The sequence below is a fragment of the Lithobates pipiens genome, unplaced genomic scaffold (assembly GCF_037356315.1).
Source record: "Lithobates pipiens isolate NorthernLeopardFrog02 unplaced genomic scaffold, aLitPip1_a1.2 Scaffold_28, whole genome shotgun sequence".
NCBI lineage: Eukaryota > Metazoa > Chordata > Amphibia > Anura > Ranidae > Lithobates > Lithobates pipiens.
Genome location: NW_027507789.1, coordinates 65,131,307 through 65,146,327, shown reverse-complemented (window position 1 = coordinate 65,146,327; position 15,021 = coordinate 65,131,307). Strand labels below are relative to the sequence as shown.

Here is a 15,021-nt window from a genome sequence, read left to right as displayed (position 1 = left end):
GTTTCATGCACTAGGTTTCATACATTGGGATTTATAAAATCTTTCTTACCAAGGAATGTAAGACGATCGCTCAGTAGCATTGCTGGGCCAAGATTGTCAATTAGGTCCAAATCTGAAAATTTCCCCCGTTCACAGTAATCCTTCAAGAACCTTCACAAAAAGTAAGAAAGGTAAGGGGCATCCTAATGTATGAAGGGCTTGCATAAGGTTCTAATATATCCTAAGCAAAATATACCAAGCAACCCTTTTTCTGGCTGTGAAAAAAATAAATTGCTTAAAGCGATTGTAAAGTCTTTTTTTCTTCCATTAAAAACATACAAACATGTTATACTTATCTGCTTTGTACAGTGAATTTGCACAGAGCAGCGAGATCCTCCTCTTCTCAGGTCCCTCTTCTGTGCTCCTGGCCCCTCCCTCCTGTCGAGTGCCCCCACAGCAAGCAGCTTGCTGTGGGGGCACCCCAGCCGAGTCACAGCTGCCTGTGTACATTTAGACACGGAGCTGTGGCCCTGATTGGCCCCTTCTCTCTCTTCTGATTGGCCAACTCAGGAGGGAGAGTCTCAGATGGAGGAGACACTCATGGACATTGCTGGACAGAGATGGGGCTCAAGTATTACCGGTAGAGGGCTGAGGGGTCTGCTGCACATAGAAGGCTTTTTTATCTTAGAATGCATTAAGATAAAGGCTTTTTTATCTTAGAATGCATTAAGATAAAGAACCTTCTGATTTTACAACCTCTTTAAAAGCTAGTCAGTCAGGTAGTTTTTGCTCATTCAGCCAGTGGGTTGAATGAAATTAAAACAGATTTCTCTATAAACACAAAAAGGTGGATAGAGGAAGTCCCTGAAGAACCAGCCTATTTTTGATCTGTCTATAGTCGGCTTTAATTTTATAATCTCTGCCACTGAAAGTGGAAGTCCAGTCAAAGTCTATCTGAACTTAAACCTGTTCCCAGCTCCATACAAACTACCCTGTAAAAGAAAAGTGTGTATACTTACTTACCTGCTCCCTGGATGCTCCGGTCCAATCACATGATCTCCCCAGGGGCCAACTTCAGTGAAGAGGCGAGATAGCTGACAATGGCTGCAATGCAATGACATCACCCACAGGCTTACTATGGGGCATCTTTTGTCAGCTTTCCCTCCTCTATACTGAAGCCAGCACTGGGAACGAATTGTATGAACAGACCGGAGCATCTTCAGAATAAGGAAGCATAGACATCTTTCCTCTAGAGCAGGGGTCTCCAAACTATGGCCCTCCAGTTGATCAGGAACTACAATTCCCATCATGCCTAGTCATGGCTGTGAATGTCATGGTTTTACAATGCCTCCTGGGATGTGTAGTTCCACAACAGCTGGAGGGCCATAGTTTGAAGATCCCTGCTCTAAGGGGTAATTAATATAGGGCTTAGAATAGGGATGGGAGCAGGTTAGGTTTAGATACGACTGGACTTCTAATTAAAGTTGGTATATCTACACTGAAGCAGCAGGTTGACAATAGGTCTCTTTCAATGTTTTTTCTCCTACTGCTGCAAATGGCAGTGCAAACATTGTGTGCTGTGTACTGTACTTTACAAGCTTCCAATCAGCTAGAGACCGGAAACAAGCAATATTTCTGTGCTTTGTGAATAATGCTTGCATCCTGCTGCCAGCCCACTGTTTAATAAGGTTCCAGGGCAGTGATGGAGGTTTTCAGAATACTGCTAAACAGAGACAATATGGCTGACTGATTACAAGCACATCTGCAAAATGTGTGGGATTACTACACAAGCTTGTTTAATCATCTGATGATGCAACTGCGGAAGCCTTCCCCATTTAATGGCACCCTGTGTGTGTTCACAGATCGCAAACAGCCAAGGTCAGCCATGAATGTACAGCATACAATATATAGCAGTACAAGTATTAAAGACAATAAGAGCTAAAGCCATCCAGGCACATTCCAAACTCTTAGGACCAGTTCACACCACATGCAGTCCTGTGCGTTTTTTTCTGTATGAAAAACGCATTGAAAGTAGGTTATATGGTTTTCAATGGCATAGTTCACACCAGTGCTTGCAGTTTCAGTACCTTCCAGGTCCAGAAAAAAAAAGTAGAACATGCTGCATTTTTCCTGCACTGGACTGTACTGGAACTCTTTTACAGCATTAAAAAAAAAAAAACTCACAGGAACGCATCGTAACGCACCTAAAACGCACTGGAACACCCATGTTCTTATTTAAGGTTAAGGAGAAAAAAGGTGGGGGGAGATGCACTGGACTTGAATTAAAAACGCACTGGAACGCATCAAAAACGTTCATGCAAAAAAGCATCTGGAGTGCATCCGGACTGCATTTCTATGGTGTGAACTGGCCCTTAGTCTATGTTGTGGCTGGACTATTTGTGTTATCAAATTACACACATGCAATGTTAAAAAAAAAAAAAACACACACACACACACACACGTTATTGTTATCCTGGACACTTTTTGGACCATGACTGGTTCCTCTTAAAAACAGGACAATTAGTGAATCTTACCGGTCTGATATGAGTGTTGCAAAAGCTGCATCCTTTGCTCGAATACTCCAGGACAAAGCTGAACCCAAACGATTGTTGCGCAAAGCTTGCATTGACATTGTCTTACATATACTTCGCACTAGATAACATAAAAAATAATTGTTGGCAACAAATAGAAAATACAACTGGGCACTGCTTGATTATTGAAATAAATGAGATTTTATCTAATATTGTTGTCTGAAAGGAGGACAATAGTGCCAAAACTACCATGGTAACTAAATGAACATGATGAATTACAACACCATTCCCTCATTCTCATCTCAGTAACCTATGATGCAGGATATCCAATGCAAAAAAAGGAAAGATTCTCAATATGCAGATTCTATGGTTAAGTTGCATTTGTATTTATTCCAACATACCTTGTTCAGTCATCTGCCTCTGCTCACAAATTCTCAATGCCTTTAATGCCTTCCTTTCAGTAGTCAGTGGGATCCTCTCTATGAGAAGTTCAAGGTAAACTCTACCAAGCTCTGGACAATAATCCAAGTAATCAACCCCCAGCTGCCACAGACTGTAAGAAACAATGCTCTTATTATTATTTCCATTTTTTAATACCCCTTTGAACAGGTTAAGAATCGGCAAGGGACTGGGAAAAGAAGTCAACACAGTGATAAGACTCTGCAGGAGCTCCACTAACAGACTAAGGCAGGCCATACACAGTTCAAATCTCAGCCGACTCCGCAAAAACCGGCTGAGACTCGAGCCATGTATGGGCAGGCTGAATGTACCAAGTTGATCAATCTGCGATTGTCGCTAGCCCTGCCGGGAGAAATCAATGGCCAGGCAGCAGGGATTCCAGCATCAACACTGTGTCCATGGTTGCAGGAAAGAAATTCGCTCCATATATGGCTGGCCTAACATGGCCAAAGTGTGCACAATAAAAGGTAAATAGATAGAACCAAAACAAAATGCTGTGCTAGTGGCACTGTACAGCTGTAACTAATAAAACGCTGTGCACGCTGCAGGTGGCCTTCAGTCCAGTGTGTTTTTAAGGTGGTTGCCATTCCATGCATAAAGTCCAAAAACTATGAAAAAATAAAAAACTGTATATTTTCTGTAAATTGGGCCATTATGAATAAAGAGATCCAAACTGGTGGTATGATCTAGAATGGTGATCTACTACACTTGTTTCAGCACACAAACAATAGATTACACAGTTATAGTATATAACTGGAACAGTTACTAGTATTACGATAAAACAATCCATGCATAGGTACTTTAATCTCCACCAGTGATTAGTCTTTGCAGAACTGACATGAAAATGCTAACAGCGTTATCAGCATCTGTAATACCACTGAACTTTGTAAACTCTGCGCTATCAAAATAAAAATACCTCCCTATATACTACTACAGCAGCTAGAAAAATAGAACACCCTCTGTGTACTCCAATATTGATAAATGTGTTCGAGCGCTACATCCACTCCAAATATAATCAATCTCAAACTTCTATAGCCCCTAAAATAATCATGCATATGTGATATAATAAATATAGTACACATTTAACAAGATAATTCCATACCCAGCATAGGTTAAATGAGGTTATGCTAGTGCAACAGAATGTATTTACATTAGAAAAAGCTAATTTCACAAAGTCAAGACAGAATATAGACCTTAGGATGAGAAAAGTGTCATAGGTACCTATGGTGTGAGAAAAGACCAGACGCATACTCAAGCAGAAGGTATTCTCTCATGTTGGCCCCAAAACTGAAAAACAAGAAAAAAAATTTGAGCCATAAATATTAAATGTTTACCTTCCAAAAAGCTGCAATTCTGTATTGATAGTTGTACGATTCATGCACCTCTGCATAGGGAAAAAGATTGAGCTAGAATTTCCGCTTTTTTTTACCAGCTTCCATCGTTAACTCAGTCCACAATAGGAGTTATTGATGCCGATTTACTAGTCAATGAGAAAGTGAAGCTGTAGCATTGAAAGCTTCAAAGCTTAAACTTGAAATGAGATTACCAACTGCTGGGTGTGGAGTGCTGCAGGCGTGTAGGGGGTCACGAGACTGGCTAAACAAAGAATTTTAAATCTCTTAGCAGTTTAGGCAATTTATACACACATAATTCAACTTAGCTGGCAACCTTATACACCACATCTAAACCCTAAAAGTACTGCATTGTTTACCTAAAAGTAATATTATTCATTGCAAGCAATGCCAGGCAGCAGCATGCAAGGCTAAAATAGCATTAGCATGCATCAAAAAAGATATTTACCCAAGAGATACAGTGGGGAAAAAATGATTTGATCCCCTGCAGATCTTGCAAGTTTGTTCATTTACAAAGAAATGAAGGGTCTATAATTTTTTTTTTTATCATAGGTGTATTTTAACCACTTCCCATCCGGGTCAATTCTGGCACTACATGTAAAATTCATAATTTTGTGGTAGAAAGTTATTCAGAACCCTCAAACATTGTATACATTTTTTTTAGCAGAGACCCTAGGGAATAAAATGGCGGTCATTGCAACTTTTTATGTCACATGGTATTTGCGCAGCAATTTTCAAACGCTTTTTTTGGAAAAAAAACTTTCACGAATAATAATAATAAAAAATAAACACTAAAACGTTAATCCAATTTTTTTGGATAATGTGAAAGATGATGTTACGACGAGTAACCATATATATCATATGTCATGCTTGAAAACTGTGCACACTCGTGGAATGGCGCCAAACTTTGGTACTCAAAAATCTCCTTAGGCAATGCTTTAAACATTTCTACACATTACTTGTTTAGAGTTACAGAGGAGGTCTTGGGATAGAATTGTTGCTCTCACTCTACTCTAACGTTTTCAGCGATGACTCACATGTGTGGATTGAATGCCGTTTACATATGTGGGCGCGATGTACATATGCGTTCGCTTCTGCATGCAAGCTCGCAGGGACCGGGGCGCTTTACTTTACTTTTTTTTATTATTATTGTTTATTTTATTTTAATTTCTACACTTTTCCTTTAAAAAATTTTTTTTATCACTATTCCTATTACAAGGAGTGTAAACATCTCTTGTAATAGGAAGAGTGCGTGACAGGTCCTTTTTATGGAAAGATCTGGGGTCAATAAGACCCCAGATCTCTCCTACAAGCTGGAAAGCCCGAGCTAAAAAACAAAACAAAAAGAAAAAACAAACAAGGACGATCTAGGCTGGAAAGTATGTTGCAGTATTTACATTAGGACACCACGCCCCGGCCTCCGAGAGTCATAGAGATGACCGGGGACCATCTGTTCCCTGGAAATCTCCAAGTCAACTTCCAGCACTGGTGGAATCCTTCTCAGGCTCGCCAATTGCACGGATGAGCCGGTAGAAGCAGCGGGGGGTACGGAGAACGCCTGTAAGAACGAAAAAGCAGCTGAACTGCCGATTTGATTGTTTTTACAGTGCAGGGATTGGCTGGCTGAGGAGAACGATACCGGGTTGATGCCTGAAGGTGCAGACATCAGCCCGGTATAACCATTGAAACAGAAGGGCGTCCATGTACACCCTCCCGGTGGGAAGTGGTTAAATGATAGAGACCAAATATCAACAAAAAATCCATAAAAATAAAATAAAACACGATGCAAATGCTATAAATTAAGTTGCAGTTCAGTGAGTAAAAATAGGATTTTTAAAACAGCTTAACTGTAAAATCCTTTACTTTGATATACATCAGGGGACACAGAGCCATAGTAATAACTATGTGGGTTATCGGCGTAGCAGGTGCTGGAAACCCGCACGCCCCTTAAGCAGTGAACTTCCCCCATATAACCCCTCCCATTACTGGGAGTCCTCAGTTTTGTAGCCAAGCAATAAAAGTGTATAAGAAGAAGGGAGTGACCTCTGTGTCACGTGATGTACATCAAAGAAAAGGATTTTACAGGTCAGCGGTTTTAAAAATCCTATTTTTTCTTCTCTTACATCAGGGGACAGAGCCATAGTAATAACTATGTGGGACGTCCCAAGCAATGGCAACTGAAGGGGGGGGGGGGGCGCCAGAATCAAGGAAACAGGAGGCCAGAGGACTCATATGCCTCCTGCAGTGTATGCTGTGCCCAAAGGCAATATCCTCATGACCTTTAATATCGATTTGATAAAATCAGATAAACGTCTGAACCGAAGACCAAGTTGCGGTCTTACAGATCTGAGCCATAGAGGCCTGATGATGCACCACCCAAGAGGCACTAATCGCCCTGGATGAGTGTGCTCTTAATCTGAGAAAGAAGAATTTTTGTCTTTAAGCTGAAGCTTGATCAATCACTTCACAAATCCATTTGGAAAATAGTGGATCGTGACGCTGATGATGAAATATGGCTCTTACAAGACAGAGCTGTTAGTTCCGATATTCTTCTAGCAGAAGAAATGGCAAGCGAAAAAGGAAAAAAAAAAAAGACATCGACACGGCCTGGATCTGGCTCTTGATAAAAGTCAAGGCCAGCTTCCTTTTAGATCCCATATGCAGGAATCCTGCCTATTGACATACTTCCTGGGGTGCCAACCCCTGAATCCATAGAAACCTATGCCTTCCAGATTCTAAAGTAAGTTATCCTGGAAGCCGGCTTCCTGGGCTTAGTCAAAGTAGACACTACTGAATAAGATTACCCACGATCTTTTATAGAGTGGGATTCAACAGTCAAACCTGTTAAACTCCTTGTCCGTAAAGTAGGATGAAATACCAGACCATGTGCAAGGAGGTCTGGCTATAATGGCAAGGACTTCTACTGCCCTCTTTGTGATCTCAATAAATGAAGATCTTCTGGGACCCGGCTGGGGCCACCAGAATCACCTCCTTCTGTTCCTGCTTAATCCTGCGGAGAAGGCACGGAAGTAGCAGAACTGGAGGAAATGGATAGATCAGTGAAAACTGATCCCATGGAAGATGAATGCGTTTGTCCCGCCTGCTAGCGGACCCCTTGTTTGACAAAGTTGTCGACCTTATTAATGAATCTGGACGCGAGAGTTTCAGCTCCCTCCATAGATTTTCTACACGATTGAGGTCTGGAGACCAGGCCACTCCATGACCTTAATGTGCTTCTCTTGAGTCACTCCTTTGTTGACTTGGTGGTAATGTTTTGGTTCATTGCCATGCTGGAAGACCCATCCACAACATATCTACAGAGGGAAGGTGGTTCTCATCCAAGATTTTACAATACATTGCCCCATCCATTGGTGCTTCAATGTGGAAAAGTTGGCCTGTACCTTTAGCAGAGAAACAGCCCTCCATGCTTTACTCTAGGGATGGTGTTCCTAGGGTCACAGTGAGAATTTTTTGCCCTCTCAACCTGGTGAGTTGAGTTAATGCCAAAGAGCTCAAGTTTTGGTCTCATCTAAACACAGCACTTTCTCACAATCCTTCTCTGAATCATTTAGATGTTCATTGGCATGACTGTAACATGTGCCTTTGCGAGGAACGAGACGCGCTGTGTTTGGAGGAAGAGAAATGTTGACTATGACCCTCATCTCTAGTCAAGCACGGAGGTGGAAACATTATGCTTTGGGGCCGTTTCTCTGCTAAAGGTACAGGCCGACTATTGTAAAATCTTGGACGAGAACCTTCTTCCCTCAGCCAGAACAATGAAGATGGGTCATGGATGGGTCTTTCAGCATGACAATGACCCAAAGCATACCGTGAAGGCAACAAAGGAGTGACTCAAGAAGAAGTCAATTAAGGTCATAGAGTGGCCTAGTCAGTCCGCAGACCTTAATCCTATAGAAAATTTATGGAGGAGGCTGAAACTTTAAAGTTGCCAAGAAACCTTAAGGATTTAGGAAAGATCTGTAAAGAAGAGTGCACCAAAATCCCTCCTGAGATGTGCGCAAACCTGGTCATTAACTACAAGAAGGGTCTTACCTCTGTGCTTGCCAACAAGGGTTTCTCCACCAAGTACCAAGTCGTGTTTTGCTTGGGGATCAAATACTTATTTTACTCACTGAACTGCAACTCAGTTTGTAACATTTGTATCATGTGTTTTTTTGTGGATGTTTGATTGATATTCTGTGTCTACCATTTAAAATACACCTATGATAAAAATTCTAGACCCTTCAATTTCTTTGCAAGTGGGCAAACTTACCAAATCTGAAGGTGATCAAATAGCTATTTTCCTCACTGTACAAAACTCTGGTGTGGCCACATCTTGAGTATGCAATCCAGTTCTGGTCACCAATCCTCAGGAAGGATGTGCTGGAACTGGAGAGTCCACAGAAGGGCAACAAAATGAATAAGAGAGCCGGAGGACCTCAGTTATGAGGAACGACTACAAACAGAGGGCCACTTCACACCACATGCAGTCCAGTGCGTTTTTTTTTCTGCATAAAAAAAAGTATGGAAAGTGGGTTATATGGTTTTCAGTGGCATAGTTCACACCAGTGATTGCAGTTACAGGAAAAAAAAAAAAAAAGTAGAACATGTTGCATTACCTGCACTTGACTGTACTGGAGCGATGTAAAATGCATAAAAAATTCACTGGAACGCACATGACTTTATTCAAGGTTAAGAAAAAGGGGGGAGCACTGAACTGGGTCAAAAACGCACTGGAAGGCATAAAAAACGTGCATGCAGAAAAGCATCTTGAACGCATCCAGACTGCGTTTCTATGGTGTGAACTGGCCCGTCTATTCTCCCTTTAGGAGAGAAACTCAAGAGGAGATATGATTGTAAAATACAAATAAATGGCGAATCTAGCATTCAGCTATTCAATCTTAGGTCTGTTAAGACAACGATCAAGCTAGAAGAGAAGAGCAGTGGTTTAACCCCTTGCCGCCGAGCGTATGCATATGTGCGTACTCGGCTTTCGCGGGCTATACCGGGATGATGCCCGCAGCTGCAGGCATCATCCCAGTACTTGTTTTTAGAGCCGTCGAACGGCTTTCCAGCGTTAACAACCAATGTGGCTAAAAACTGCTCGTCTGTTATACTGGAGGAGCGGGAGGGGACACCCCCCCCCCCCAGGGGACACCCCCCCCCGCCACTCTTACCGGGGCTCCCGTTCCACTGATAGCCCCGATCAACATTCCGCTGCTTCTGGTGGCTAGGGAGACTGCAATGAAGCCATAACCCCAATCCCTCCATAAAGAGTACCTGTCACCACCATTACTGTCACAAGGGATGTTTACATTCCCTGTGACAGCAATAAAAGTGATAAAATGTATTTTATTTAACCACTTGCCGACCGCCGATGTACGTCGGCAGAATGGCACGGGCAGGCATAAGGGCTTACATGTACGTCCTTGCCTGCCCGCCGGTCGGGGGCCCGATCGGGCCCCCGCCCGGTGCCTGCGGCGGTCGGTATTCGTTCGGGAGCGATCCCGGATGAGGGGACGGCCATTCATTCATGGCCACCCCCTCTCGATCGCTCCCAGCGAATGAAAATGTCCGGTGACATCACTTCCTCTCCTGTAATGTAAACACAGGAGAGGAAGTGATGTATTCTCTCCTCCGTGTCGGTAGTTTTCGTTCCGGCACCGAGGAGAGAGGTTCGGTGAATTGCACCAACACACCCCACATACAGTAGAACATGCCAGGCACACTCACACCCCCCCTTTACCCCCGATCACCCCCCAATTACCCCTGCCCCCCCAGTCACAGTGACACCAATTGCTTTTTTTTTTTTTTGCATTGGTGTCATTTGTGACTGTAGTAACTGTTAGGGCAGTTAGGGTTAGCCCCCTTTAGTTCTAATGTGCCCCCCTAACCCCCCCAATAAAGGTTTAACCCCGTGATCACCCCCCGTCGCCAGTGTCACTAAGGCTGGGTTCACATTGCAGCGGTTTATGAGAACGAATGTGATTCGCACCGCACTGCAGTGCAAATCACATCCGATCTCTGTGCGATTCGAGTTCAGCCATACAGATAGTATGGCTGAATTCGTGTCGCACCCGCCGCACATTCGCACGGGACCCTTTTTTTGGCCCGCAGCAGAATCGGATCGCATGGGTGTTCACACCATGCGTTCCGAGTTTGCAGATCGCACTGCGATATGCGAACTGATCTGGGGGTGTCATTAACATTTCACTGACACTCCCAGCAGTTCGCATAGGGCAGTGTGAACTGCCGCCGGGAGGCATGCGATGCGGGAACCCGCCGCGGATTCATGGCGTTCCCGCATCGCTCCAGTGTGAACCCAGCCTAATAAGCGATAGTTTTTCTGATCGCTGTATTAGTGTCACAGGTGACGCTAGTTAGGCAGGTAGGTATTTAGGTTCGCCGCAGCTTTTTATAGCGCCAGGGACCCCCATATACTACCACATAAAGCCCCCTGATTGCCCCCTAGTTAACCCTTTCACCAGTGATCACCATATAACTGTTACAGGTGACGCTGGTTGGTTAGTTATTTTTTTATAGTTTCAGGGCACCCGCCATTTATTACCTAATAAAGGTTTAACCCCCTGATCACCCGGCGGGTGTCATTTGTGACTGTAATAACTGTTAGGGCAGTTAGGGTTAGCCCCCTTTAGTTCTAAGGTACCCCCCTAACCCCCCCAATAAAGGTTTAACCCCGTGATCACCCCCCGTCGCCAGTGTCACTAAGGCTGGGTTCACATTGCAGCGGTTTATGAGAACGGATGTGATTCGCACCGCACTGCAGTGCAAATCACATCCGATCTCTGTGCGATTCGAGTTCAGCCATACAGATAGTATGGCTGAATTCGTGTCGCACCCGCCGCAAACTCGCACGGGACCCTTTTTTTGGTCCGCAGCAGAATCGGATCGCATGGGTGTTCACACCATGCGATCCGAGTTTGCAGATTGCACTGCGATATGCGAACTGATCTGGGGGTGTCATTAACATTTCACTGACACTCCCAGCAGTTCGCATAGGGCAGTGTGAACTGCCGCCGGGAGGCATGTGATGCAGGAACCCGCCGCGGATTCGTGGCGTTCCCGCATCGCTCCAGTGTGAACCCAGCCTAATAAGCGATCGTTTTTCTGATCACTGTATTAGTGTCACAGGTGACGCTTGTTAGGCAGGTAGGTATTTAGGTTCGCCGCAGCTTTTTATAGCGCCAGGGACCCCCATATTACTACCGCATAAAGCCACCTGATTGCCCCCTAGTTAACCCTTTCACCAGTGATCACCATATAACTGTTACAGGTGACGCTGGTTGGTTAGTTATTTTTTTTATAGTTTCAGGGCACCCGCCATTTATTACCTAGTCTCACTAGTGTACCCCTAAATTTAGGGGTGTCTACTTTCCAAAATGGGGTCATTTGGGGGGGGTTTGTGCCATCTTGGCATTTTATGGCCTTCAAAACTGTAACGCCCTTAGAAAGCCTGAAGGCGGTGCTTGGTTTTCGGGGCCCCGTACGCGGCTAGGCTCCCAAAAAGTCCCACATATGTGGTATCCCCGTACTCAGGAGAAGCAGCAGAATTTATTTTGGGGTGTCATTTCACATATGCCCATAGCATGTGTGAGCAATATATCATTTAGTGACAACTTTGTGTAAAAAAAAAAAAAAAATTTTTTTTTTGTCATTATTCAATCGCTTGAGGCAAAAAAATAAAATATTCAATGGGCTCAACATGCCACTTATCAATTTCCTTAGGGTGTCTACTTTCCAAAATGGGGTCATTTGGGGGGGGTTTTGTACTGCCCTGCCATTTTAGCACCTCAAGAAATGAGATAGGCAGTCGTAAACTAAAAGCTGCGTAAATTCCAGAAAACGTACCTTAGTTTGTAGATGTGACAACTTTTGCGCAAACCAATAAATATACAATTATTGACTTTTTTTTTTACCAAAGACATGTGGCTGAATACATTTTGGCCTAAATGTATGACTAAAATTGAGTTTATTGGATTTTTCTAATAACAAAAAGTAGAAAATATCATTTTTTTTCAAAATTTGCGGTCTTTTTACGTTTATATCGCAAAAAATAAAAATCGCAGAGGCAATCAAATACCATCAAAAGAAAGCTCTATTTGTGGGAAGAAAAGGACGCAAATTTTGTTTGGGTACAACATTGCATGACCGCGCAATTACCAGTTAAAGCAGCGCAGTGCCAAATTGTAAAAAGACCTCTGGTCATTTACCAGCAAAATGGTCCGGTCTGAAGGTGGTTAAAAACAATTTATTAATTTTAAAATAAGAAAAAGCAAAGAAAACGCATACGGAAGTTGCACCTGCATATGTAAACTGTGTTCAAATCACACGTGAGGTATCGCCGTGATCGCCAGCAATAATTTTAGCACTAGACCTCCTCTGTAACCTGGTAACCGTAAAAAAAAAAATTAAAGCATCGCCTATGGAGATTTTTAGGTACCATAGTTTGTAATCATTCCACGAGTGCGTGCAATTATAAAGCGTGACATGTTTGGTATCTATTTACGTGGCGTAATATCTTTCACATTATACAAAAAAATTGGGCTAACTTTACTGTTTTGTTTTTTTTTATTGATGAAAGTGTCCCTTTTCCCAAAAAATTGCATTTAAAACAACGCTGCACAAATACCGTGTGACATAAAATATTGCAACAATCGCCATTTTATTCTCTAGATTCCCTGCATAATATAATATAATTATTTATATTTATATATATATATATATATATTTATATATTTATATATTTATATATTTATATATATATATATATATATATATATATATATATATATATATATATATATATATATATATATATATATATATATATGTATATATATATGTATATATGTATGTCTAGCAGAAAATACGGATTTTAACTTGCAAACACCAAATGTAAAAAATAAGCTTGGTCATGAAAGGGTTAACCTTAACCTGTATAAGGGGTTCTTTACCGTTGTTCTTTACTCTTTACTGTAGAGTGGTGAGGATGTGGAATTCCCTTCCACAGTTGGTGGTGTCAGCGAGGCGTGTCGATAATTTAAAAAAACGTTTGGATGGGTATCTAAGCGAATACAATATACAGGTATATGGGAAATGGTAGTGACACACACAGGTTGAGCTGGATGGAGTCTTTATTCAACCTTACCAATTATGTAATTTTTTTTAAATTACAAGTTCTCATACAAAAAAAAAATTGGATTTTTTGTACTCACCGTATAATCGGTACTTGTGACCGATGTCTGTGCAAGGAAATGTTTTGTTTTGTGGAGACAAAAGGGACACTTGCTCATCGATCTCATAGATTGTAAACTTGCGATGCATGTTTGTTATGCAATAGTATTTTCTCTTATATTCACCGACCAACACAGCTCCTCTCTGTAACTAAATGGGTTGTATAACCTGCCATTAGGAGAAACTAGGCAAAATTGTTACAGTACACAGAACTTGAATCCCGCCCCTGGGGGGTGGACCCTGTGCTATCAACCCTTCCCACTGCTCCCAGCAGCTTCAGTACGTCAACAAGCAGTATAACGTAGAAAAAAAAAAAAAAAAAAAAAAAAAAAAAAAAAAAGAGGGGTGGGTGCTGTGTCAGTCGGCGAATTACAGAGAAAAGGATTTTACGGTGAGTACAAAAAATTCCATTTTCTCTTATATTCACCGACCGACACAGCTCCTCTCTGTAACTAAATGGGACGTCCCCAAGCAGTGCCAAACGAGGGGTGGGAAAAAAACAGCATAAAAACTTCAACCACCATGGCAAGTGGGAACTAGTGAAACTAAACCCACACAAAACAGCAGTATGTGGAAAAGCTCCACCATATAACCGTGTATACTCAACAGGAGCGAACCCCAAGACCGCAACAGTGCGGCGGTAATGCAATAGAGCATTAACAAAACAGTACTGCCTTTTTATCGAAAAACCAGCAAAAAAAACTCAATTGCAACTACACGACTGCCTGCAAAACTTTGCGGCCAAAACCAGCATCAGCCGATGCACTGACGTCTACCTTGTAGAACTTGGTAAACGTATGGACAGATGACCAGGTCACCGCCTTAAACACCTGACGTTTCTATTGCTCTTGTAGAGTGGGCCGTGACTGAAAAGGGGGGCACATGCCCCTTCAAGGTGTAGGCTTAGACTACAATCTGTCTGATCCACCTGGAAATGGTGGCCGAAGAAACCGCCATGCCTTTCTTAGGACCAGCCACCGAAACAAACAGTGAGTCTGACTTCCGAAAGGGAGCTGTGGCAGACAAGTACACCTTCATAGCCCTAACCACATCAAGGGCGTGAAGGGCCACCTCCTTGGGGTGCTTCAGCTTAGGACACAACAATGGCAATACAATGTCCTCATTGATATGAAAAGCCAAAACCACCTTCAGTAGAAAGGACGGTTGCAGACGCAACACCACCTTATCCCTGTGGATGACCAGAGAAGGTGACTTGCAGGACAAGGCAGCCAATTTCCGAAACCCTCCTGGCCAATGTGATGGCCACTAGAAAGACCACTTTCTGTAAAAGGGTCAACAAGGGAATCTCCCCGATATTCTCAAACGGCAGCTTCTGAAGCGCCGACAACACCATCAGGTTCAAATCCCACGGAGGTAACGGAGGACGCACTGGAGGGACTACATGTCACACCCCCTGAACAAAGGTACTCACTAATGAGTGAGAT

General features: G+C 42.8%; 1 protein-coding gene across 1 annotated transcript in view; it reads right to left on the bottom strand.

Annotated features, from left to right (window-relative positions):
* The window catches only part of NUP85 (nucleoporin 85), a 118,900-nt gene that overhangs the window by 35,774 nt on the left and 68,105 nt on the right, over positions 1-15,021 (bottom strand). Inside the window, exons 13-16 of the mRNA XM_077459336.1 lie at positions 4,191-4,256; positions 2,912-3,063; positions 2,514-2,631; positions 50-150 (exon numbers count right to left, since the gene is read on the bottom strand). Of these exons, the coding sequence (XP_077315462.1) occupies positions 50-150; positions 2,514-2,631; positions 2,912-3,063; positions 4,191-4,256 (437 nt within the window). The remainder of the gene's footprint in view (positions 1-49; positions 151-2,513; positions 2,632-2,911; positions 3,064-4,190; positions 4,257-15,021) is intronic.